Genomic DNA, 27,052 nt, shown 5'->3' with positions numbered 1-27,052 from the left:
TAGACAGATTCCCAAGAACTGTTCCCAAACCTTCCCCAAATAAAACAACTACAATTATCTTTAATACACATCTGTGTCTTACAATTCCTCTTAGACTGGACAGGGTTTGGCAAACTACAGCCCACAGGGCCAACCCCTTTCTGCCACTGGTTTTTGTAAATAAAACTCTTTTAAAACAGCCACACCGACTGGTTCATCTATTATCTAGGGCAGGCAGCCTTTGCGCTGCAATGGCAGAGCTAAGTTAGTTGCAAAAGAGACCCTGTATCTTGCAAAGGCTAAAATCTGGCCCTTTGCAGAAAGTTTGCCAACCAGTGGAGTAGAAGGAAAAGGACCACCTTAAACAAACAAACAAAACCACAAAAAACTCACGTAACACAATCTGTTACATGAGCTTCATATATAGCTGTTCTTTCATATATAGCTCAAGTACCTGTTATACTACTATACTCCTGTATATATGCCCTGTGGGTTTTCAAAGCTGGCCTGATACTTTAAGTCCCAAGGCCTGATCAGCCCTAGCTGGCCTACTGTGGGGACCATATCCTATGATGAAGCTGCCTGACAGCATCAGTCCAATGGTATCTGGCATTTTATTTATTTTATTTTTCCTGAGACAGAGTTTTGCTCTTGTTGCCCAGGCTGGAGTGCAATGGCATGACCCTGGCTCCCTGGAACCTCCACCTCCCAGGTTCAAGCAATTCTTCTGCCTCAGCCTCTCAAGTAGCTGGGATTACAGGCATGCGCCACCATGCCTGGCTAATTTTGTATTTTTAGTAGACACAGAGTTTCTCCATGTTGGTCAGGCTTATCTCAAACTCTTGACCTCAGGTTATCTGCCCGCCTCGGCCTCCCAAAGTGCTGGGATTACAGGCGTGAGCCACCGCGCCCAGCTGGTATCTGGCTTTTTAATGCCCAACTGGCCTGACTGCATACCTAGCCACAGACTGTGCTTCCGGATAACGACCCAGCATTGCTAAACATTCTGCCTTGAGGATTTTGAAGCGATGGCAGGCAGGGGCAAATTCTAGGGCACGGTCCATGCAGAAAACAACCTGTGGGGAAGAAGAAAACAATAAAGCTCTTCATCCTGGACTCCAGAAACATATTCACTTCAGTTTAGTCACAGGTAACAGACTCAAAGCTCAAAGAAGTCTCTGGGTCCACTGTTAAGTACTATCAAAGTTTAAACACATAACCAATTCATGAGATAAATGCACTGAAATGAGGAGAGCAATGATTCCAGACGATAATGAGGACAGTGAACATTATGGAGTTACTTTCATATGTGAACCCCTTTAATCCTTACAACGATTTTATGAAATAGGCCATAGTATCACTTTGATTTTACTGATGAGAAAACTAAAGAACTAAAGGTTCCACGTTGTCAAAGCTAGTGATAGAAACAGGATTTGATTTTAGACCCTAAGATTCCAGAGCCTATAACCTCATAACCATGCTAAACTGCCTCCCCAGTGAATCATATCCATAGTGACTGTCATCAAAACTCACATTCTTCTCAGGAACACTGTTATTTGCTACTTTGCACAATTTGTCATGTTTAGCCTATTAAGCAAGACAAGAAATAGCAAAAATAACCTGGTGCAGAATCATTGCTAACTATGTAAGCCTCACATCACACTGAATACTGCGGTGGCCTCTCTTCCACCTACTTAGTAGAGAAATCTACCAATAAAATATTTCCTTTTAAATGGCTTTAAATAGGCTACATCAGATTACTATTCCCATCATGCCACTATACAAACCATAAGCCAAGGCGCTCTCATACACACAACCAGGTGGGGATTAATCTATTTTTTCAGCCTCATAAAGCATCTCCATATATTCTGTTTTTCTCTTTTTACTAGTTTGTCCTCTGAGCTTTCATTTTTGGTTTAGCTGCTGTTTATTCCTGGGAGAGTCTTGCTGAATCACATTCACTCCAAGAATAAATGAAGCAAAGGAGAAACCTGGAGTTAAGGGACACCCATTCCCTCTAGGAATCTGGCCACGGGGATCAGGAATAGATAAAGTCTGAAACTTACAAGTAGAAAAATTTAAATTCCATCAACAGGAGACTGGTTAGATAATGTAGACATCCACATAATGGAATACTATGTAAATTCAAAATAGAATGAAGAAGCTCTTCATGTACTAATATGGAAAGATGTCCAAGATCTACTCAGTTATTTTTTTAGGTGGAGTCTCACTCTGTTGCCAGCCTGGAGTACAGTGGTGCAATCTTGGTTCACTGCAACCTGCACCTCCAGGGTTCAAGCAATTCTCCTACCTCAGCCTCCTGAGTAGCTGGGACTACAGGTGCATGCCACTGCGCCCAGCTAATTTTTGTATTTTCAGTAGAGACAAGGTTTCACCATGTTGGCCAGGAGGGTCTCAATCTCTTGACCTCATGATCCACCTGCCTTGGCCTCCCAAAGTGTTGGGATTACAGGCGTGAGCCACTGCACCCGGCCTATTCGGTTATTTTTTTTTAAAAAAGGTGCAGAACTGCATAAAGCATACTACTTTTCATGGCAAATAAAGGAAGGAAATCAAGGATCTTTTATTTTATATATGTACAACAAAACTAAAGAAGAAAATATAAATCATAAGAACAGTGGTTAGCTTAGGGGAGTGAGAACTGGGCAGAGAGAGGACAAGTTTGAGGGCACACTCATCACTGAGTATTTTTCTTTTTTTCTCTTTTTGAGACGGAGTTTCACTGTTGTTACCCAGACTGGAGTGCAATGGCACGATCTCGGCTCACCGCAACCTCTGCCTCCTGGGTTCAGACAATTCTGCCTCAGCCTCCTGAGTAGCTGGGACTACAGGCGTGCACCACCATGCCCAGCTAATTTTGGTATTTTTAGTAGAGACGGGGTTTCACCTTGTTGACCAGGATGGTCTCGATCTCTTTACCTCGTGATCCACCGCGCCCAGCATCACTGAGTATTTTTCATACATTCCAGCTTTTGTTTGTTTTTGTTTTTGAGATGAGGTCTTGCTCTGCTGCCCAGGCTGGAGTACAGTGGCTCACTGCAGCCTTGACTTCCCAGGCTCCAGTGATTCTCCTGCCTCAGACTCACAAGTAGTTGGGACTGCAGGCAAATGTCACCACACTCAGCTAATTTTTTAAATTATCTGTAGAGACAGGGTCTCGCTATGTTGCCCAGGCTGGTCTTGAACTCCCGGCCTCAAGCAATCCTCCCTCCTTGGCCTCCCAAAGTGCTGGGATTATAAGCATGAGCCACCGCACCTGGCCCTACTTTCTAGTTTTTGAACCATGAATAACACCCATTCCAAAACTAAAATTTAAAATATGAGCAAGTTGGTAAACACTACTAGCCGTTCCACTGAGAAGACTTTCTGCAGCGTCACATAGCAGGGACAGGAATGCCTCTCCTTCAGTGGCACAGGTTACTGTCTTGAAAGTTCTTTTCTTTCTTTTTTTTTTTGAGACAAAGTTTCCGCTCTTGTTGCCCAGGCTGGAGTGCAATGGTGTGATCTGGGTTCACCACAACCTCCACTTCCTGGGTTAAAGCAATTCTCCTGCCTCAGCCTTCCAAGTAGCTGGGATTACAGGCATGCACCACCACACCCAGCTAACTTTGTATTTTTAGTAGAGATGGGGTTTCTCCATGTTGGTCAGGCTGGTCTTGAAACTCCCGACCTCAGGTGATCTGCCCACCTCGGCTTCACAAAGTGCTGGGATTACAGGCATGAGCCACTGCGCCTGGCCTCTTTTGTTTTTCAATGGAGTTTCGCTCTTGTTGCCCAGGCTGGAGTGCAATGGTGTGATCTCAGCTCACCGAAACCTCCGCCTCCCGGGTTCAAGCGATTCTCCTGCCTCCACCTCCCAAGTAGCTGGGATTACAGGCGTGTGCCACCACGCCCGGCTAATTTTTTGCATTTTTAGTAGAGGCGGAGTTTCTCCATATTGGTCAGACTGGTCTCAAACTCCTGACCTCAGGTGATCCTCCCACCTCGGCCTCCTAAAGTGTTGGAATCATGGGCGTGAGCCACCACACCTGGCATGTCCTGAAAGTTCTAAGGACAATTTGTAAACTTAAGCATTATGTAAGTATAATTGTGTGCTAACTGTCCTGGCCCCCTCAGATGGAAAAGTAATGTGGGGGGAAGGAAGAGGTCAGTCAAAATGTCAGTAGCCACACCCTGTTGCCTTCACAAGGACCCTGTTTTGTGCATAGCTGGTTCTGGTCATCGTGGGGATCATCAGCGTTTCACTTCCCAACCCCCACCTCCCCATGACTAGGGACAGCTGCAGGCAAAGAAGATCTTTTGTTTCTTCCAAGTTCATCTGTTTCCCCTGCCAGGATCATAATTCTTCATTTGTGACATCACCATGAGCTACAGTGGGGGGGCTGGGATGTCACAAACAGAGGATTCTGTCACAAACTCAGGATCTGGCTCCAGAGTAGGCAAGAGAGAAAAGAAACCCAAAAGACTGCCTCTCAAGACAAAGCTTTTGCCTATGTAAACCTCAGAAAACGTGACAGTAGGCAGAATTGCTTTCCAAACACACAGAGGCCAAACAAAACAAACTTATGAATTACACTACAAAGACGCTGTGGTTATTAAAACCAATGGACAGCAGAGGGATGCTAATAAGTTACTGTGGGGACTCTGCATGAGCTAATCAGATAGATATATACATTACCAAATCAAAGACCATCAGTGTGAGAGTTAAGAATGATTCTTAATGTACCTCCTTATCAAATATTCACCGAGCACATGCTACAGGCATTGAGCAAATTCCCACAAACGAAGTGACAACTTTGTTCCTTGGATGGTAGTCACATACTTAAGTGATCCAGAAGATCTCTCCCGATCAGAGGTTTTTAACCTCTTGGGAGTTATCTAATCTTCTCTTTTGAAACTTGAGTGGAAACTATTTCTAAACACCATTCTAAAGAAGAAAGGAGTTATACAGGTAAGGCAGAACTACCATGAAGTCTAGAAAGATATCTAGAACTTTTACACCTTTCCCACATTTCAGATGTGTACCCCTTTGACGTGTAAATTTTCAAGAACTACCACACAGTCTAACATCTTAGAACAGTCTAATGCTAAAAAGGAGGTGATGACAGGTTAAGCGCACTATTCAAAAACGTAAAAGGAGCCTCTCTCATTTTTGTTTTTTTAAGAGACAAGGATTCATTATGTTGCGCAGGCAGGAATGCAGAGGTTTTTCACAGGTGCAATCCTGCTACTGATCAGTATGGGAGTTCTGCCCTGCTTTTGCTTCTGTTCTGGGGTAGCTCACCCCTCTTTAAGCAACCTGGTGGTTCCCTACTCCCAGGAGGTCACCATATTTATGCCAAACTTAGTGTGGATACCCAATCAGCATAGTGCACTACAGTCCACAACTCCTGGACTCAAGCAATCCTATTGCCTCAGCCTCCCAAGTAGCTGGGCTATAGGCATGGCACTGTCCAGCTCCCATTATTTAAATAAAAATGGATTATCAAGGGCCAGGCACAGTGGCTCACACGTGTAATCCCAGCACTTTGGGAGGCCGAGGCCAGCAGATCACTTGAGGTCAGGAGTTTGAGACCAACCTGGCCGTCTCCACTAAAAAACAAACAAACAAAAAAAATCACAAAAATTAGCCAGGTGTCATGGCATGCATCTGTAATCCCAGGGTGACTGAGGCAGGAGAAATCGCTTGAACCTGGGAGGTGGAAATTGCAGTTAGGCACTGTGATCCAGCGTGGGCCACAGAGCAAGACTAGGCCTCAAAAAAAAAAAAAAAAAAAAAAAAAAGATTATCTAAACCTAATATTTAATTCTAGCTGGCTTTTCCTTTATTAAGCAGTACACTATTAGGCCATTGCTTTACATCAACAACAGAAACAAACTCAAGTGACACACTCATTTTACTTTTTATCATAGGGCCAAACACAAGAAAATAAGTATTTTAGCAAAAAAAAAAATTTTTTTTTTTTTTTTAAAGACAGGATTTCACCATGTTGGCCAGGATGGTCTTGATCTTCTGACCTCGTGATCTGCCTGCCTTGGCCTCCCAAAGTGCTGGGATTACAGGCATGAGCGCAAAAATTTTTTTAAAATTTTTATTTATTTTTTGAGATGGAGTCTCGCTCTGTCGCCAGGCTGGAGTGCAGTGGTGCAATCTCAGCTCACTGTAACCTCTGTCTCCTGGGTTCAAGCAATTCTCCTGCCTTAGCCTCCCGAGTAGCTGGGATTACAGGCATGTGCCACCACGTCCAGATAATTTTTGTATTTTTAGTAGAGATGAGGTTTTACCATGTTGGCCAGGATGGTCTCGATTTCCTGACCTCATGATCCATCTGCCTTGGCCTCCCAAAATGCTGGGATTACAGGCGTGAGCCACTGTGCCTGGCCAGCAAAATACATTTTAAAGAGGAAAGGTCAGAAGCCGAAGTGATAATTTTCTATTCTAGATCTTTTGTGCCATACTACTACTCTTAATTATCACACAAACACACAAATGGGAATTTTGTGACAAAGGGTAGATGAGATTATCTCATGGTTGTACCATACCTTCCGAAAATCTCGCTTCTCAAAATCTGTTTCTGCTATTTTCTCATATTCCATGACTGCATTAGCATTCTTGAACTACACCGGAAAATCAGACATAGCAAAGTTTTAATGAAGCTACAGATTAAACAACCACAAAAAATTAACAAGGCCTTGATGAATCTGAATTCAGTAAATATACCATACTGCCTCTTTTGATAGAGACAGGGTCAGACTCGTACCTTCTGTTGTGACTGGGCATTTTTATGATCCAATTCTAGAGACCTCTGGCAACTGTGACAGGCTGCCATGGCATTCCCTAGAGAGAGGTAGCACTTGCCCTCTCATAGGTGTCCCTAGAAGATTTTCTTTCAAGAAAATCAGAACCACAGACATTTCACAAATCAAGTTGATGAAGATACAGGCCAGACTCCTTAACAGAAAGGCTAGACCCAAACTTCACTCTCAGTTTGAATTTCAAGTAGGAACACAAGTATCATGCTCGATATACATAAAATAAAGGCAATGCATTGCCAGGGATTGAGCATACGTTTTGAGATTCTCACTGAAATGCATCTAGGGTAAACTGTGTATCAGTCATATACTCTGGTCAACAATGAACTGTATATACGGCAGTACTCCTGTAAGATTTTAACACCTTATTTTTACTGTGCCTTTTCTGTTTAGATACACAAACACTTACCACTGTGTTATAACTGCCTACAATATTCAGGACAGTAACACACTATACAAGTGTGTAGTCCAGTAGCTGCTGCAATATAGCCTAGGTGTCAAACAGGCTATGCCACCTAGGTTTGTTTACGTATACTTTATAATGTCTGCACAACGACGAAATCACCTAACAAAATGTATGCCTGTCATTAAACGACACACACTACATACAGAGATGGAACTAAAACATGTTTCAGCTGCTACCAATTTAATCAGGGCTTGAATTTACTCAGATTCCTTTTTTCTTTGAGACAGGTTCTTGCTCTGTTGCCCAGGCTACAGTGCAGTGGTGGAATCATGGCTCACTGCAGCCTCGACCCTGAGCACCAGCAATCCTCCCACCTGAGCTGAGATTACAGGTGCATGGCACCAGGTCTGGCTAATTAAGAAAATTTTTTTTGGAGACAGCGTCTTACTATGTTTCCCAGGCTCTAAAATTCTTTAACCTCATTCAAATCGGTCCCTGGAAGCATTTGCTTACTCCTCAGCCATTAGAAATGCTTCCATTTTCGCAGATTTTTAAAAGCTGTCTTTAAGCAGTAAACTTAAATAAAAAAAAAAGCTATCAATCCTATTCAAAACTCATTTTACAGATTTGGAAGCTGAGGCTTAAAGAGATTATGAAATTCGCCTAAAGTCACCCAGGTGTGCTGATGGCAAAAGCGAGACTAGACCTCAGTACTGACATTCAAGTAGCCACTCCTCCCACATATACCACACTGCTTCTTTGGATAGAAACAGGATCAGACCCGTACCTCTTGCTGGGCCTGAGCATTTTTATGATCCAGTTCTAGGGCTCTCTGGAAACTGCGACATGCTGCCATGGCATTCCCTAGAGAGAGGTGGCACTTGCCTTCTCGCAGATGTCCCTAGAACACAAAGAGGGAAGAAAAGGAGCATGATTGGCCGAGCAAAAAGAAACCAACAGCAGCAACAAACACCCACACAAAACCAACACAGAGGCTGGGTGCAGTGGCTCACGCCTATAATCCTAGCACTTCGGGAGGCTGAGGTGGGTGAATCATTTGAAGTCAGGAGTTTGAGGCTAGTCTGGCCAAGATGGTGAACCTCCATCTCTACTAAAAATACAAAAATTAGCCAGGCGTGGTGACATATGCCTGTAGTCCCAACTACTAAGGAGGCTGAGGCAGGAGAATCGCTTGTACCTGGAAGGCAGAGGTTACAGTGAGCTGAGATCACACCACTGCACTCCAACCTGGGCGACAGAGCAAGAAACCATTTCAAACAAACAAACAGAATGAAAATGACTAGAGCAGTAGTTCTCAACTTGGGCAATTTGCCCTCCAGGGGACATTTAGCAACGTTAGAAGACATTTTTGGTTGTTACAATTGGGCAGAGAGGGTACTACTCATACTTAGTGATTAAAAGCCAGAGATGCCGCTTAACAATCTGTAATGCAGAGTAAAGTACCCCACAACAAAGAATAATCTGGTCTCAAATGTCAGTATTGTCAGGTTTGAGAAATACTGGGCTAGAGAAACTCAACTGCAGCAACCCAGCCTTCCCCAGACAGTCCCATTACATACATACCCGGACAAAACTGTCATCCAATCTCACTGACTGTTGCGCATCTCCGAGAGCTTCCCGGAACCTTCCAAGCATCATCAAGGTGGCTGCTCGATTACCATAATAGCTAGCATTTTTAGGACACATATCTAGAGGAAAGGCAGAAGAATATAAAACAAAGTTTAGAACAGGTCCCTGGCTTTGAAAACTTAGAGGAGGCGGGGCACAGTGGCTCATGCCTATAATCCCAGCACTTTGCAAGGCTGAGATGGGCAGATCACTTGAGGTCAGGAGTTTGAGACCAGCCTGGTCAATATTGTGAATCCGTCTCTACTAAAATAAAATTTAAAAATTTAGCTGGGCGTGCTGGAGGGTACCCGTAATTCCAGCTACTCCGGAGGCTGAAGCATGAGAACTGCTTGAATCTGGGAGGTGTAGGTTGCAGTGACCCAAGTCACTGTACTCCAGCCTGGGTAACACAGGACTCTTTCAAAAAAAAAAAAAAGAGTAGAGGCATCTCCCTCCAAACAACGTTAAGGGAATCAATCTGTAATGCTGACAAACTCTTTTTTCTTGTGGAGATAGTTTTTTTTGTGTGTGTGACAGGGTCTCACTCTGTTGCACAAGCTGGAGTGCAGTGAGGTTACAGTGGTACAGTCTTGGCTCACTGTAACCTCTGCCTCCTGCATTCATGTGATTCTCCTGCCTTAGCTTCCCAAGTAGCCAAGTAGCTGGGATTACAGGCATGAGCCACCACACCTGGCTAATTTTTCTATTTTTATTTATTTATTTTTGAGGCAGAGTCTGGCTCTGTTGCCCAGGCTGGAGTGCCGTGGCATGATCTCTGCTCACTGTATCCTCAGCCTCCTGGGCTCAAGCCATCTTCCTACCTCAGCCTCCCAAGTAGCTGGGACCACAGGCACATGCCGTCATAACCAGCTAATTTTTGTACTTTTTGTTGAGATGAAGTTTTGCCATGTTGGCCAGGCTGATCTTGAACTCCTGGCCTCAAGTGATCTATCTGCCTCAGCCTCCCAAAGTGTTGGGTTTACAGGCATGAGCCACTGCACCCAACCCTGACATGCTCCATTTTAAAGGCCACAGCCAGCCGGGCGCAGTAGCTCACGTCTGTAATCCCACTACTTTGGAAGGCTGAGGTGGGCAGATCACAAGGTCAGGAGATTGAGACCATCCTGGCTAACACAGTGAAACCCTGTCTCTACTAAAAATATAAAAACTTAGCTGGGAGTGGTGGCACACAACTGTAGTCCCAGCTACTCAGGAGGCTGAGGCAGGAAAATCGCTTGAACCTGGGAGGCGGAGGTTGCAGTGAGCTGAGTTCTCCAGCCTAGGAGACAGAGCAAGACTCCATCTCAAAAAAAAAAAAAAAAAGATAAAAAAAAAAGGGACCACAGCCAGCATGGTGGCTCATACCTGCAATCTTAAGACTTTGGGAGACCAAGGCTGAGATGGGCAGATCACTTGAGGCCAGGAGTTTGAGACCAGCCTGGCCAACATGGCAAAACTCTAACAAAATACTAAACAACTAGCCAAGCATGGTGGTACACACCTGTAATCTCAGATACTCAGGCAGCTAAGGCATGAGAATCACTTGAAACTGGGCCAAGATTGTGCCACTACACTACAGCCTTGGTAACAGTGATGCTGTCTCAAAAATAAATAAATAAAAGGCTACGGCCAAATTTCTGACTGCCTGTGCAAATGGACAAAAGCAATGATACAATCAGTTTTAAAACAAAGTAAGATACAGCTTTAAAGTGCAGTGATTATCTTTTGAGGGGCGGGACAGCTTATTAATCTTAATGAACTATGTTTTGTATGAGATATTAAAATGAAATGTGCATGTTGAGTTGGGGTAAACAAATTAGGTGAAAAGATTGATTACATGGGATTAAAGTATGCTGGCAAATTAAGCATGGACATAACTAAGACTTCTTTTATGTATAAAGGCCATTTTCTAAGGCAGTAAATGAATTGGCAATGACTGAAATGCATTTAGGTAGGTGTTATTTTGACATAACATTCAATATTTCTGGAATTGTCTATGATTTGTCAACAGAAAAACTACCCACCCCAGTTACAAGACGTTATCACAGCTGGGCATGGTGGCTCATGCCTGTAATTCCAGCACTTTGGGAGACCAAGGTAGGAGGATCACTTGTGCCCAGGAGTTTGAGACCAGCTAGGGCAATATAGTAAGACCCTCTCTCTATTTTTTTTTTTTTATTTTTTATTTTTTTGAGACGGAGTTTGGCTCTTATTACCCAGGCTGGAGTGCAATGGCGCAATCTCAGCTCGGTGCAACCTCCGCCTCCTTGGTTCAAGCAATTCTCCTACCTCAGCCTCCTGAGTAGCTGGGACTACAGGCTGCGCCACCATGCCCAGCTAAGTTTTTTTGTATTTTTAGTAGAGATGGGGTTTCACCATGTTGACCAGGATGGTCTCGATCTCTTGACCTAGTGATCCACCCGCCTCGGCCTCCCAAAGTGCTGGGATTATAGGTGTGAGCCACTGCGCCCGGCCCTATTTTTAAACATTTAAAAAGTTAAAAAAAAAAAAAAAAGTTTTTATGAGATCATTAAGCCTGAAGGAGTTCATACAATAACAGTCATCAATCCACTAAGCAAAAAGCTACTTCTCAGAGAGAAGCTACTTTCATTTTTTAATTTAATTTGATTTTCGAGATGGAGTTTTTTGCTCTTGTTGCCCAGGCTGGAGTGCAATGGCGCGGTCTCAGCTCACTGCAACCTCCGTCTCCTGGGTTCAAGCGATTCTCCTGCCCTAGCCTCCTTAGTAGCTAGGATTACAGGCACACGCCACTAGGCCCAGCTAATTTCTGTATTTTTGGTAAAGATGAGGTTTTACTATGTTAGTCAGGCTGGTCTTGAACTCCTGTCTTTGGGTGATCTGCCCACCTTGGCCTCTCAAAAGTACTGGGATTATAGGTATGAGCTACTATTGCACCTGGCCTTTGTTTTTGAGACAGTCTTGCTTTATCGCCCAGGATGGAGTGCAAGGGCACGATCTCAGCTCACTGCAACCTCTGTTTCCTGGGTTAAAGTGATTCTCCCTGACTCAGCCTCTTAAGTAGCTGGGTTACAGGTACCTGCCACCACGTCCAGCTAATTTTTGTAGAGACAGGGTTTTGCCATGTTGGCCAGGCTGTTCTAAAATCCTGACCTCAGATGATCCATCCGCCTAGGCCTCCCAAAGTGTCGGGACTACAGGCATGAGACACCGTTTTTCATATTTTTGAGATGAAGTCTTGCTTTGTTGCCCAGGCTGGAGTGCAATGGCGCAATCTTGGCTCACTGCTACCTCCACTTCCCGGGTTCAAATGATTCTCCTGCCTCAGCCTCCCAAGTAGCTATGATTACAACCGTGCACCACCAAGCCCAGCTAATTTTTGTATTTTTAGTAGAGACAGGGTTTTGCCATGTTGGCCAGGCTGGTCTCAAACTCCTGACCTCAGGTGGTTCACCTGTCTCAGCCTGTCAAAGTGCTGGGATTATAGGCATGAGTCACCACAAATGACAGCTGCTTTTAATAATATTTGTCAAGTAAATGTTTTCTAGCAAAAGTATCAGGACTTTCTCACCTATGGCTTTTGTATAATAATTGTAAGCTTCATTGTAATCTTTCTTGGCATAGTATGCATTTCCTTGTTCCTTGAAAGTCTCTGCTTCCCTGAAAATGAAAGAGAATGAGAATGATGTTACTGCACATAGGGAATAACCTCTGTAATCTTACAGAGTCATCTTTGGTCTAGAGCCCTCAGCACATTGAGCTGAAAATAGTGTGATACTTGAAGGAATTTATAGACTTGTTCAATAGGCCAATGGACCAAAAGGAGGTGCTAATGAAAGAATCTAAGTTCTTCAGATGCTCCTTTTTGTCACTTAGATATTCAAACTAAATCAAGAAAATCCCTCTCATGTTCCTGCCTCACACCTCACTATTTCTGCCTGTAGTCCTCCTCTTGCAGGACAGATCAATTTAGACATTCCCTCATGGAAAGGAATTTTTCTGTTTCCTTCCACCATGTCACAACCGCGGCCTCTTTTGCAAACTTAGAGGAAAAATGGTTACTCCATCCAAGGGCAACTGATTTCTCAATGTGAAATTGGTCACATCCTCAAGAGTTTTAATTATTTCATCTCCTGTAAAGTGCCTCATGCATTTGTCACTGAAGGACAAGCAGAGCAAAGGTAGGTGGCAAGAGTTAAAAGCATAGCATGTTGGTGTTTAAGACAGGAACAGAACTGAGTGACAGCAGAGACTAAGACCATAGATGATAGGGATATATGAGGTACAAGCTGCCAGTGCCATACTATAAGGAGCACCCATCCAATGGTGTTCCCTCTGCCCATCACATCTATGTGTGCACTTGCTGCCCCCTTTGCGCTCCCTCCAGTACCTTATATATTCAGCAACAGGATTATAGAATTTTTTTCCCTACCTCTAAGATCTATTTTTTGAAACTGTGCCATTAGACGAAGTGCACTTTCCTAAAGGAACAATGTTATATAATTGGGAATTATATTCCTGAGCAAATACCTAGAAGAAAATCATACATGACCAACAATGTTTTAAAAGAACTAGTAACCTCTATTGGGTTACTCAAAATCGTTCCACTCTTCAACTTAAATGATAAAGGCAATTCATTACTGAAACGATTACTGCAACATAACTAAATATCTGATCATTTTTGTAATAAGGAATCATCTTTCTTTTCCTGTTGTTCACATGCAAAAAAGAACCTAGTTCAGGGTTGTCTGAAGTGGGGACAAAAGTCATAGTTCTTATACGGTGGTGATGGTATAGCAATTTACAGCTTGAGTCTATGGATATCTGCATTAGGGAGATTTGTGATTTACTTACGTATTTTAAACTACAAACTGGCAAAGCTGCCCTCCTTTTACTGAGGCGATCCTCTCTTTCCATCACTGTCTTGACAAGCCCTACTAATATAAAAAGGCTGCTAGAAGAAAGAAGGAAAATGGGAATGACCTCTAAATGCTGACAGATCTGAAATGTGATGGATATAAATCTGCTTGAGTAAATGTCTACACCAACTGTCACAATGCTGTAAAGAGGCCATCTGCTATTAAAAATCTCCAAGAAAAATCCCCCAATCACAAGATGTAAAGGACCAACTGAAATCCGGCTACATGGTATACACCATCCTGTAACTCTAAACTAAGCAAGGTGCTTATAAAATCTGTCAGGAGCCTATCCTTTAGGAGCAGACAGGCCAAGGGATTTGAACAAATGGCTTCCCCAATACTGGATTTCTATTAGTCAAACTGCTGTGAAGAAATGGAGTAGCAAATTCCAAAGTAAGACATTAGGCCCAAACTCTATCAGAGAAGATCTAGCCTGTTCTTCAGTTGGCTAGTGGCTAAGAATACACAAATCTTTGAGGAAAACCAAAGGCATCTAGGTACATGGGGAGACACTGTGTCAGCAGCATAAAGCTTGTTAGTCGAAAGTGAAACAACGTCCAGGGCTGCTGAAAGGTGTCCCCAGCCCCTTCCTTCCTGAAACACTACCCTTATGGAAATCGGGGAGTTCAGAACTGACTTCTAGAAAAAACGTAAAGGATGGTTTTGGTGGAAGATTACTCATAATTACTGAGGCCAGGGATTTTCCATACATTATCCTCTAAACACAGTCCAGTGAACTTCATTATTCCCATTTTTCAAAGGAGGAAATAAGGCCTAGAGGTTAAATAACTTGCCTGAGGTCAGGATATTACTCACATTTGTCAGAATACAAAGCTTGTGCACTTTCTACTATGCCAAGCTTTCTCTGTAATGCTTGCCTCACTTACTGCTAACTATTTTGAAAATTAATCTGTACTACAAGGAATAAGACATGGACAAAATATGTGGATAACGCATATAAATTTCTTTAAACTAAGACACATAGTAGCCCCTGCATATAATATTCAATCCCAGAACCAAAACTGGTATTTAAATAAGCGAAATGACATTCCTAACAATTAGTCATAGAGGAAGCCAGGGCTCCTTTCTCTTTAAGATGGAAGACCTAGTGAAATGGACTTTGCCTCCCCAAAGAAATGCATTTCATTTTAGTAAATGGTGAGTAGATTCCATTCTAGAGCAAACAAAGCAAGTAATGTAGAGTCAGCCCACAGCAAAAAGAACAAGAATTGTGTTGTGACAAGTTGCCATGTTTTTAACCTCACACTGCACAGCATCAGGCCAGAATTAGCTATTCCCACACAATTGCCTCATGAAAAGGACTTATTTTCATAGAAACGTGGCTGATTAACAGCTGCCTAAACAATGGGGACTTAGTGCTTTTAAACTGAACGCTTATTTTTTGCCTTCAGGTCCAATGCCCAAAGTGGACTGGAGTCCCTCCTTCATTTTGAACCTCCCCACCAAATACACAACAAGCTTTAACCAGTGGGCCTGACCCTGCGAGACCAGTCGAGGAAAGAGTGGATCTTTGGAATCCAGCATGGCAGCAGCAAGAACTGAACAAGGCTGCATCAGGAACGATTCCAGGGTCAAATCCATTCAAGTCCTGCCCTGGAAGTCTGAGAAAGGGCTGAAGCTTGTTCAAGTTGCCTTTACAGCAAAGAGACTGAAGGATGCGATGTCAAAGGCATGGGACTGGAAAAGAAGGAGAAGAGCTGGTTAACACTGAAATTGAGGACAATTTGGTGGTGGCATCTGTCACTCAGTGCCAGGGTCAATTCATCTGATAGACAAGTGAGGTTGTAACATGTACCTACTGAAACACACCAGTACTGAGAGAAGAATAATTAGGATTAATTGGCTTCACCTAGACCAATTAAAAAAAAAAAACAAAAGAATTCCAAATAGACTAAAACTACAGATTATTTTCTGTGGCTACAAAATTAAATTCAGATTAAACTCTGAAATATAATACCACAGCAAAATATAGACTTGGCCATAACTGACCTGATGGTATTATTAACAACTACAATATATTTTTAGTATTGTTTCAGATTTTCAAAGCATTTCCAATGAAGATTTTCAATTTTTTTTTTTTTTTTTTTGAGATGGAGTCTCACTCTTTTGCCCAGGCTGGAGCACAGTGGCATGAACTTGGTTCACTGCAGCCTTCACCTCCTGGGTTCAAGTAATTTTCTTGCCTTAGCCTCCCAAGTGGCTGGGATTACAAGCGTGTACCACCATACCCAGCTAATTTTTACATTTTTAGTAGAGACGGGTTTCACCATGTTGGCCATGCTGGTCTCAAACTCCTGATCTCAAATGATCCACCCACGTAGGCCTCCTAAAGTGCTATGATTACAGGCATGAGACACCACACCTGGCCAAGATTTTCAAATAGCCTTCTGAGGTGGTTATGGCAATAATTTCACCTAACCTCCAACAGAGGAAGAGCTAGTGAGGCATCCAAAACGGCTGCACAGGTCTCCTAAGTCCTAGAAGCTTATGTTTTCCCCTATATCCTGTTAGTGTCAAGGCTTTTAGATCAAAACTAATTTATTCAGTTCTCCCACCAAATCCTTGGGCCAACTTGTAAGCAGAACAAGCTTCATAGCTCTGATTCACTAAGAGATGCTGGGAATGACTCCATCTCCACCAATCAAGTCTTTTCATTTCAATTGCCAGCAACAAATTTGTGTGAAAACAGTTCCTGAAACGTTTTCCAAAAAAATCTGTCCTATCTGGATGCACGGAGGATCTCCCACAACAGGATCAGCACTGAATTCCTGGCCTTCAGAGACAACATCCCATTCTCGGTCTTCTTTGCTTTTTTTTTTTTTTGAGACCGAGTTTCACTCTTGTTGCCCAGCGGGGAGTGCAATGGCATGACCTCTGCTCACTGCAACCTCCACATTCCCAGTTCAAGCGATTCTCCTGCCTTGGCCTCCCGAGTAGCTGGAATTACAGGCATGAGCCATGACGCTTGGCTAATTGTGTATTTTTAGTAGAGATGGGGTTTCTCCAAGTTGGTCAGGCTGGTCTCAAACTCTGGACCTCAGTTGATCTGCCCACCTCAGCCTCCCAAAGCGCTGGAATTACAGGCCTGAGCCACCACGCCCAGCCTCCTCTGCTATTTTAAAATGCATTTGTTTTTCAAAAACAACCTTGCTGGGCACAATGTCTCTTGCGTATAATCCCAGCACTTTAGGGGACAGAGACAGGAGTACAGCTTGAGCCCAGGAATTTGAGAACAGCCTGAGAAACACAGGGACACTCTGTTTCTACAAAAATTTTAAAATTAGCTGGGCGTGCATACCTGTAGTTCCAGCTACTTGGGAGGCTAAAGGGGGAGGATTGCTTGAGCCCAGGAAGTTGAGGCTGCAATGAGCTGTGATTCTACCACTGCCTTCTGAGCAAGAGCAAGACTGTCTCAAAAAAACAAAACCACCAGTAAGAAAACGGCAGCTTTGAAAACTTGCTCTTCTACACCAAATGTTGGTTAAAATCTGTATATCCTTTGGACATGCAGTTACATTATCTCTCTCTCTAATCAGCATTCATTCACTGCTGACACTAAACAGTCCAACAAACACTGCCAAGGGAATCATTTGGTATCCACAGGTCTTAGCAGGGCTCAGCATCATGTGATTAAACCAGACAACTTGGGCTTATGATCGCTAGCCAACTTTGCACATTTACAGCTCAACTAAATTAAAAACACATTAAAACATCATAGTTGACGTGACATGCCCTAAATTAGGTACCCTATAAAAATTTCCATTTTCTCTTGAAATACATCCAAGTTGAACACTTAAGCAAGATCTCTGCATTAGGCCAACTAGTCTAACTTTTAGCAATTAAAGAAGCAATCACAAACTTCACTCAGCCTCCACTAGTGCAGAATTAATTGTGTGGTAGTTTTTAAAATGTCATTAACATGGCTGGGTTTTCTCTGGAATTGCTTGACATATCACGCATCTGAAGATTATTAAAACAGGGATGAGATTCTTGGTCATTTAAAAATTTATCCCACCTCACTGCATGAAAAATACACTAGCATGGTTTCATTTGTAAGCTAGGAAATGTGGACTCTATTTTTTATTTTTATTTTTCAAGACGGAGTCTTGCTCTGTCACCCAGGTTGGAGCACAGTGGCGGGATCTCAGCTCACTGCAACCTCTGCCTCCCAGGTTCAAGTGATTCTCCTGCCTCAGTCTCCTGAGTAGCTGGGATTACAGCCACCACACCCAGCTATATTTTTGTATTTTTAGTAGACACAGGGTTTCACCATGTTAACCAGGATGTTCTCAATCTCCTGACTTTGTGATCCACCCACCTCAGCCTCCCAAAGTCCTGGGATTACAGGCGAGAGCCACCACACCCCGCCTGGTTTTGTTTTGTTTTGTTGAGATGGAGTCTTGCTCTGTCGCCCAGGCTGGAGTGTAATGAATGGCATGACCTCAGCTCACTGCAATCTCTGCCTCCTGGGTTCAAGCGATTCTCCTGCCTCAGCCTCCCGAGTAGCTGGGATTACAGGTGCCTGCCACCATGCCTGGCTAATTTTTCTATTTTTAGTAGAGACAGGGTTTCAGCATGGTGGTCAGGCTGGTCTCAAACTCCTGACCTCAGGTGATCCACCTGCCTCAGCCTCCCAAAGTGCTGGGACTACAAGCTTGAGCCATTGTGCCTGGCCCTGGTTTTGTTTGTTTGCTGCAGCCTTGACCTCCTGGGCTTAAGCAATTCTTCTGCCTCAGCCTCTAGTGTAGCTGGGATTACAGGAACAAACCACTATCCACGCCTGGCTAAATTTTTGATTTTTTGTCAAGATGAGACTTCCCTTCATTGCCCAGGCTGGTCTCAAAGTCCTGGGTTCAAGCAATCCTCCAGCCTCAGACTCTCAAAGTGCTGGAATTATAGGCATGAGCCACTGCACACGGCTGCCACATGTTTTTATTTCAAGTATTTGATTAGAATAATATTTTTAATAAAGTTAAGCTCTTTCAAAAGCATTAATAATAGCTTAAATCAAAGCAGACTGAATGAAGTTTTGTTTTCATTTTCTTGATGTATTCTGTTATTCCTGAAGTGGAAGAAAAAATTCAGTTTTGCTGAAATTTCAACTGAAGATAAAATGATTTCTTTTGGCAGAGGAGAAGAGTGTTTAGTGGCCCTTGAGTTTGCAGAATATTTCATTGGCACTGAGACATGTTTTAGAAAAAGATACCTTTCTTTTCCTTTAGGCTGTTAAAACTAATACTTTATACTGCCAATAAGTCAGTATCCCTTATGCATTCCTCTTTATATTTACTACTCCCAAAATGTTGCCTTACTCTATGATTGTTTGTGCTCCATTTATTTTAGTCAGTCAAATTTACTAGTTGCCTGTAGTCTAGAAATGCCCTCCACCCGTCAGAATTCACGGGATCTCAGCCAGTCAGAGTAGAAATTCTTTCTTCCTTCCTACGGTCCAAGACCTCTTGTCCTCAGTGGTATGTCACAGGGCCTGTTTCATGTTGCACTCTCCCTGACCTTCATGAGAGAATAAAGAAAAAGGAGCCCAGGAGCCTAACTTCTATTATATCTTACCAAAAGCCAGTCATTTAGTTTCTTTTTCAATAAAAAAAATTTTTTTTTTTTTTTTTGAGACAGTCTTGTTCTGCTGCCCAGGCTGGAGTGCAGTGACGCTATCCTGGCTCACTGCAACCTCCACCTCCCAGGATCAAGCAATTCTTGTGCCTCACCCTCCCTAGTAGCTGGGACTGTAGGCACGTGCCACCATGCCTGGCTAAGTTTTTGTATTTTAGTAGAGACGGGATTTGACTATGTTGCCCAGGCTGGTCTCGAACTCTTGAACTCAAGCACTCTACCGGCCTCAGCCTCCCAAAGTGCTAAGAGTAGAGGCATGAGCCACTGTGCCGGCCAGAAAAAAAAATTTCTTCTTTAAAAAAAATCTAGGCCGGGCACGGTGGCTCATGCCTGTAATCCCAGCACAGCACTTTGGGAGGCCAAGGCAGGTTGATCACCTGAGGTCAGGAAGACCAGCCTGGGCAACATGGTGAAACCCCATCTCTACAAAAAGGCAAAAATTAGCTGGGCATGATGGCGGGTGCCTGAAGCGGGAGAACTGCTTGAACCCGGGAGGTAGAGGTTGCAGAGAGCTGAGATGGAGCCACTGCACTCCAGCCTGGGTGACAGAGTAAAACTCTGTTTAAAAAAAAAACAAAAAGAACAAAAAACACCCCACAGGAGTGAAATGTCAATGTAAGTTTCACATAGGTAAGTGGAAGTCTCGGATATAGATATATATACATACAGCTATATATTTTTTGAGATGGATTCTCACTCTTGTCACCCAGACTAGAGTGCAGTGGTGTGATCTCAGTTCACTGCAACCTCTGCCTCCCAGGTTCAAGTGAGTCTCCTGCCTCAGCCTCTTGAGTAGCTGGGATTACAGGGCCCTGCTACCATGCCTGGCTAATTTTTGTATTTTTAGTTGAGATGGGGTTTTGCCATGTTAGCCAGGCTGGTCTTCAAACTCTTGACTTTAAGCAATTTGCCCATCACGGCCTTCCAAAGTGTTGGGATTAAAGATGTGAGCCATTACACTGGACCATAGATATATAACTTGGAATAATTCTACAAATATTGCAAGGTACTTACACTGGGTGCTTATCCAGAAAAAACAGAAGGTAAGCACTACCCAACTGCTACCTTTTCGCAAAGCTACCTGCTACCCAGCTTTCTTCACCCAGTCTCCTACAGAATAGACAGTTTTCACTTTAAAGCACCATTGGAACCCTCCAAACCTCACCCCTAAAAAAGAGGGAAAGTAGAAGATGAAGAAAATTCCTTAACACACCAGTTCAAATTGTTCTCTGGGTGGACATTCAAGGGGAAGCCTCAACATGTGTAGTCAGAAGGGACCAAAAATGCGCCAAGAGGAATCACAGACTGTCTACAAAAGCAGCAGCACTCTCTACTGTTCAGGCAGGGAAGGACACCAGGCAGAAAGCTACAGCTGGCTATGCCTTATTCGGTAGGGAAGAAATAGCAAGCAACCAATTCAATCCTGACAAAAATCCTATCACTGCAGACAGAAAGATATTAACTTGAAAATTTTGTCTCAATTATGAGTTTTAAATTTATTTTAGGTCCTTAAATGAGAAGTATCACAATCTATGGGATCTACCTCTCCTTCATTTACCCCTGGGGAGAGAAGACCCAACAATAAAGTTACGTTAGAAAACATGCTTCTCTGAAACCATTCTGAAGATACAAGTCACCAGCTTTTCAGCATTAGCCAGAGGCTTGTTTTCACAACATATCCCCAAACCCACCATTTTCAATCCCTTGATTTCCCATTCTGTGACATCTCCCACTATAGGGACACCAGCACCCATCAAAAATATAAAACTGAGGAACTACAATTAAGAAAAAGGCTGCTTCCTGAGTTTTTTGGGGTGCGGTGAGGTGGGGTAGAGATGGAAACTAAAGTGAGGAGGAGCCTAGATTGTCAACTGGTATTTTACTTCTCAAAGTTGTCTTGGTTCCTTAGTTCAACAGGTGATGAACTGTCTCAGAGCAAACTATCGAAGGAAGAACTCTCAGGACAGAAACTCCAAAAACAAGAGAGGGTCTTGCTTGCCCCTCACACTCTCTCCAAAAGTAATATTAAAATCAGAAGAGATGGTTAACACCGCTTATCTGATAATTTGGCCTCCCCACACAAATTGTAAGTCGCAGGCCAATAGAATTTTAGGTCTCAGAATAAGACCCTGACAGTCATACATTCCTCCTATTGCCATTCTCAAAAGCCTCACCCACTCATATTCTTACCAATGGTGAGGGTAAAACATTCGAACTACCATTTTGATCTGGACTGGAGAAGAAAAAAACAGTGTCACTCCAATAAAATGAATAGCCTACTGAGATAACTACACTTTGAATTTTGTTCTTACTTCTGAAAATTTAAAAGAATACCTGGAACGACCTCTAAGTAACTTCCACATCACTCAGCGCTGGAGAAAGGGGACCAAAGACTAGTGGAGTAAGGGAGAAATGGGCTCTCAGAGGGACTTTGCATCAGGCCACAAGGCAACTGGGCAGCTGCTGACCATTGTTCTCCAATCTTCTACAGTCCTGGAGAAAGAAGGAAAAAGCAAGTACCCAGTACTCAGCTTTTCAAAACCTTTAAAATACTAGCGTCAATGACTAAACTAATCCCTGATTGGCTGGAATTACAATAAGGCTGGGCTTTCAGCCAATCAGAGTTCTGGTCGTTGGGAATGGACTAGAGGCTAGAGCAACTGCCACTCACTTGGCCCAATATTTTCTCAAAATTCCTGTTTCTCTGACACTAGTTAATATTTAAATCTGAACTAAAGCAGTAACAGAGAAGCCTTCTCTGCTCCACTTATGATTACCTACTTTGCCATTTGTTAGTATCAGAGTTCAATTAATTTGCCAGTATCCTAGGATTATCCCTTCTTTAACCATGACTCATTTCTCCTCCCATCTCCCATTTCTTCACTTCTGACTACATTTAGTGCATAGCAAAATGAAAAAAGTGTTTCTCACTGATTTAGGTTCAAGTTCAAAGATAAATTCCCACTCAGTTTGCAGGCTTACTGAAATGTCTAGCTGTTTGCTCTGAAACTTCAAGAGAAATATTAGAAGGACACATTCCTAAGAATCTAAAACAGGGTAAGGAAGAAAGTGGGGAGGCATGCCCACAAGCTCTTCAGTTAAGTAAGACCACAAACTCACAAACACCAGGCAAAGCTGCAGGAAACAAATAGCAACTACAGCAGACCCTGGGATACGAATTCAGAGTTCAGTTGTTCCCATCAACAATGTGAATAGAGAAATAAAAGGCAAAATCCTAATCTACAAAGAGTTTACAATATTTAGGTAGTAAGGGCCTAATAATAATTGCTCTTATTTGTGCCCATCAAGAAAACAGAAACAGAGAAGTTATCAGCTCAAGGAATCAGGTAAGGATGTCCTGAGTCTTAGGTCTATGGATCCCTTGATTCTTTTCGATCTTGTTGTCCAGTCACACTAGGTATATGCTGAGACAAAGAAGTGTTTTCTCTTTGAAAAACAATTTGAGGCCGGGCACGGAGGCTCATGCCTGTAATCCTAGCACTTTGAGAGGCCGGGGCAAGTGGATCACGAAGTCAGGAGATCAAGACCATCCTGGATAACACGTTGAAACCCCGTCTCTAATAAAAATACAAAAAATTAGCTGGGCATGGTAGCATGCAACTGTAGTCCCAGCTACTCAGGAGGCTGAGGCAGAATTGCCTGAACCTGGGAGATGGAGGTTTCAATGAGCCGTTATCACACCACTGCACTACAGCCTGGGCAACAGAGCCAGACTCCACCTCAAAAAAACAGAAAAACTCAACCATTTGAAATCCCTCAAGTTTGCCGTAAGAAAGATTCCCTACAGAGACCAAGCCGTTTCCCAACCCAGGACATATGATAAGAGATCCTTTACTCAAGACAGGTATTCCCTATGTACCTCTGCAACAACCCTGCATGAGCTGCATATGTACCCCAGAACCTAAAGTACAATAAAAAAAAACAAAAAGCCAGGTATTCCCATATTAGGTAAAACAGTCCAGCATCTTCCCAGGAAAACACAAAGCCTTAAGTTGGTCGAAATGTGAGACATCTGAAGTTTAACCCTCTGGCTCATAAATAGCTTTGCCTGTTCTGGTAAGCAAAGAGAATTACTCTTCATGAACAGAATCCTGATCTATTTTGGAGTACCAACTATAAGTCTTTTATTTTAGCCCCAATCTTTTTTGTTTTTTTTTTTTTTTTGAGACAGGGTTTCACTCTATCACCCAGGATGGAGTGCAGTAGTATGATCACATCTCACTGTAGCCGCAACCTTCCTAACTCAGCCTCCCAAGCATCAGGGCCAAAAGGTATGCACCACCACACTCAGCTAATTTTTGTATTTTTTTTAAACAGAGATTGGGTTTCACCATGTTGCCCAGGTTGGTCTCGAACTCCTGGCCTCAAGCAGTCCACTGGCCTCAGCCTCCCAAAGTGCTGGAATTACAGGGGTGTAATTCCAGCCTTAAATGTTTTTGTAGAGACTTAGTCTCACTATGTTGTCCAGGCTAGTCTCAAACTTCTGGGCTCAAGCAATCCTCTCACCTTAGCCTCACAAAGTGTTAGGATTATAGGCATGAGCCACTATGCCTAGCCTTATTTTAGCTTCTTGGCTGCTATAAGGGAAACAGAACTTTGTCAGTGGGAAACAGACATGCAAAAAAACTGAAATCCATTTCTTTTCTCTCTAGAGACACTAAAGCTAAGGAACTAAAACATGCAGCCATTTAAAATGCTGCAACTGTAAAGTCCAACGTCTTAAAAGCTCCTCTCATTTTGCCCCCAGTGGGACTGTGACAATTTAGCAGTAGCAGGACACATTTTAAGCCAAGATCTAAGGAAGGAAGGACTCCTGCTGAACCTCACAAAAACAACCCAAGAGACTCATTACCTCTTGTATCCCTAAATGAACTGGTAGTAGGACTGTAACGAGAGAGGCAGGAACTTGGCCAAAGAACCCTAACCAAGCCAGATAGTAAAAGGGCATTTGTAAGGGATGTTCCTATCACTGCCCTCTGCTATAAGGAATCCAGGAAATATGAAAAACAGAAAACCACCTCCCTCCAAAGCTTCTATATCTCTACCCTATTTTCAGCACTAGAAAATCATATATAAACAAGGCTTTTTCATACTAACAGAGCCTAATGTTTACTATTTTTTCTTTCTCAAGACAGAATTTTGCTCTTGTTGCCCAGGCTGGAGTGCAATGGCACAATCTTGGCTCACTGCAACCTCTACCTCCTGGGTTCAGGTGATTCTCCTGCCTCAGCCTCCTGAGTACTGGGATTACAGGCGTGTACCACTGTGTCCGGCTAATTTTGACATTTTTAGTAGAGACAGGGTTTCACCATGTTGGTAAGACTGGTCTCGAACTCCTGACCTCAAGTGATCCACCTGCCCTGGCCTCCCAAAGTGCTGGGATTACAGGCATGAAGCACTGTGCCCAGCCCCTAATGTTTATTCTTCTAAGGATGTCTGATATGGAAAAAGTTAAAATGATTTTGTTTCATTTATTTTCCTTTTGATTTGTGCACAGAAGCGACATAATAATAAATGTTTATGTCAAAAAGAGTGCTATATATGAGAAATATAAAAATCTGATAAGAATGCATTTTTTTTTTTCCTTTTTTAAAATTTTTGTTTTTTTGAGATGGAGTTTTGCTCTTGTTGCCCAGGATGGAGTGCAATAATCTCCACTCAGGCGTGCACCACCACACTCAGCTAATTTTTGTATCTTTAGTAGAGATGGGGTTTCACCATATTAGTCAGGCTGGTCTCAAACGCCTGACCTCAGGTGATCCACTCACCTCGGCCTCCCAAAGTGCTGGGATTACAGGTGTGAGCCACAAGACCCAGCCTTTTTTCAACTAAAAAAATTTTTTTTCTCTCACTATTTGAACTACAGGAACAACACATGTGTTCATAGTTTAATTTACAGTTATATTTTCTTAGTGACAGATAAAATAATTTGCATTCTGCAATAAATGATGTTAAATGGAATCTCATTGTTACCCAGGTGGGAGTGCAATGGCGTGATCTCAGTTCACTGCAACCTCTACCTTCAGAGTTTAAGCGATTCTCTTGCCTCAGCATCTGGTGTAACTGGAATTAAAGGAGCACACCATTACACCTGGCTAATTTTTATATTCTTAGTAGAGACAGGGTTTCACCACGTTGGCCACTCTAGTCTCAAACTCCTGACCTCAGGTGACCCACCACCTCGGCCTCCCAAAGTGCTGGGATTACAGGTGTGAACTACTGTGCCTGGCCTAATGACATCTTAAATTCCAGGAAATAAAGTAGTTATTAAACTACCTTAAGTAATAAGGTAGTTTACCTTATTTATTTTATTGTACTGCTACCAAATACTATGTTTTGTGTGATGTGGTCACATTATAGCATAACCTATTTTATATAATATGTCTTCAGGTTCATTTACTCCAATTTTATGATAGAATATCCTCTCAGGCTGTGATTGAAGAAATTTATTTGCTTTAGATAGGAGGCTTTGAAATGAAGTCCAAAACAGGGACACTCTGCATCAGAGATTTACAGTGAGCACGATGAGTTTTTAAAGTTACCTATGGCCAAGTCCCCATTTATAATATAAAGAACCACTGAACTCTTTCCAAATACAAGTAAATCTCTACAATTAATTTAGGCTGTCTTCGCTGGGCAGAGTTTTGTCTCCCATTTTGCAACTCCTTAATGATGTATAAGGGTTGATGATGCTTAACTTGCAATATCTAGAAAGAAGTAGGAACAACATGAAAACTCAAAATTAAGAACAAAGACTAGACTCTGGTTTCCTGGCTTCTCTGATATCGCAGGGGCCTATTATGCTTTGTCAGACCTCTCAGCACCCAACAGATGGAGACACTGGCTGTGATAACAGCTTGAAAACTATTCACTGCACCTGAGTACCTCTTATATTTTTAACTTAATCAGATAGTAAAAACTTCAGAATACTGATTTCAGATCTCATGAACTAATTCTACACCGCCACCTCAAATTACGCAGCCTGAAGACATAACGGGCTTGGTATGAAAGATATAAAGTATGTGGGAAGGAGACTGAAGGCACTGTAGTCATCTTGAACAAAAGCATTAGATTAACCTGCAGCTGATGAGAAAAGGGCTCCAAACTTCTAGAACCTTTTTGTCAATTCTGTTTTAGGATTAGAACAAGTATGACTACCCACAACTCTGTTCCAACCCCACTTCCAATAATTTGGCCTAACTGTTGCCAGAATCTAGAGTGTTCTGGAAAACCACTCACTCAGCAGCTCCCTTGGCTAGTACGACTGGCAATCCCGAGCCACTGCGGGTGCTTCGGAGTGCCAACAGCGCCCAAGCAGCTGCCCTCTTCCTTGCTGCTTAAGAAAAGAACAGTGCTGGGAAGGATAAGGAAGGATACGAAGAGGAGTCTCACGTGTATAACACCAGATAAGCCCCTCACTCTTCCTTTTTTCTTCATCATCTTTGACTTCCGGGATAACCAGGGGGCAATCAGGTCAATTACGGAGACACACTCACCTCGAACCCTAGACTAGTGATCGCTGGGGTACAAGTACTAGGGAAAACGGGGTGAGGAAAGCAAAGGTTCTGGAGATGGAAAGTGCAGACAGGCAACAATGCACAGAAGTTAACAAGAGAAAGGCGGGGGTCGGGGGAGA

General features: G+C 42.9%; 1 protein-coding gene across 6 annotated transcripts in view; it reads right to left on the bottom strand.

Annotated features, from left to right (window-relative positions):
* Window positions 1–27,052, bottom strand: part of DNAJC7 (DnaJ heat shock protein family (Hsp40) member C7) — a 37,597-nt gene that overhangs the window by 10,110 nt on the left and 435 nt on the right. The window contains exons 1-7 of one of the 6 annotated variants that reach the window (XM_078373603.1): window positions 26,913–27,037; window positions 21,730–21,888; window positions 12,399–12,487; window positions 8,804–8,928; window positions 8,007–8,120; window positions 6,544–6,618; window positions 937–1,055 (exon numbers count right to left, since the gene is read on the bottom strand). In XM_078373603.1, coding sequence (XP_078229729.1) covers window positions 937–1,055; window positions 6,544–6,618; window positions 8,007–8,120; window positions 8,804–8,928; window positions 12,399–12,487; window positions 21,730–21,758 — 551 coding nt within the window. In that variant the 5' untranslated portion in view covers window positions 21,759–21,888; window positions 26,913–27,037. Of the gene's footprint in view, window positions 1–936; window positions 1,056–6,543; window positions 6,619–8,006; window positions 8,121–8,803; window positions 8,929–12,398; window positions 12,488–15,245; window positions 15,445–21,729; window positions 21,889–26,912; window positions 27,038–27,052 lie in introns of those variants that run through there. The other 5 variants (XM_078373602.1, XM_078373605.1, XM_078373604.1 and 2 more) reach the window with 5 other exon arrangements.

Source organism: Callithrix jacchus, chromosome 5, assembly GCF_049354715.1.
Source record: "Callithrix jacchus isolate 240 chromosome 5, calJac240_pri, whole genome shotgun sequence".
Lineage (NCBI taxonomy): Eukaryota > Metazoa > Chordata > Mammalia > Primates > Cebidae > Callithrix > Callithrix jacchus.
The sequence above is the reverse complement of the archived record's forward strand: the minus strand, read 5'-3'. Positions and strand labels throughout refer to the sequence as shown.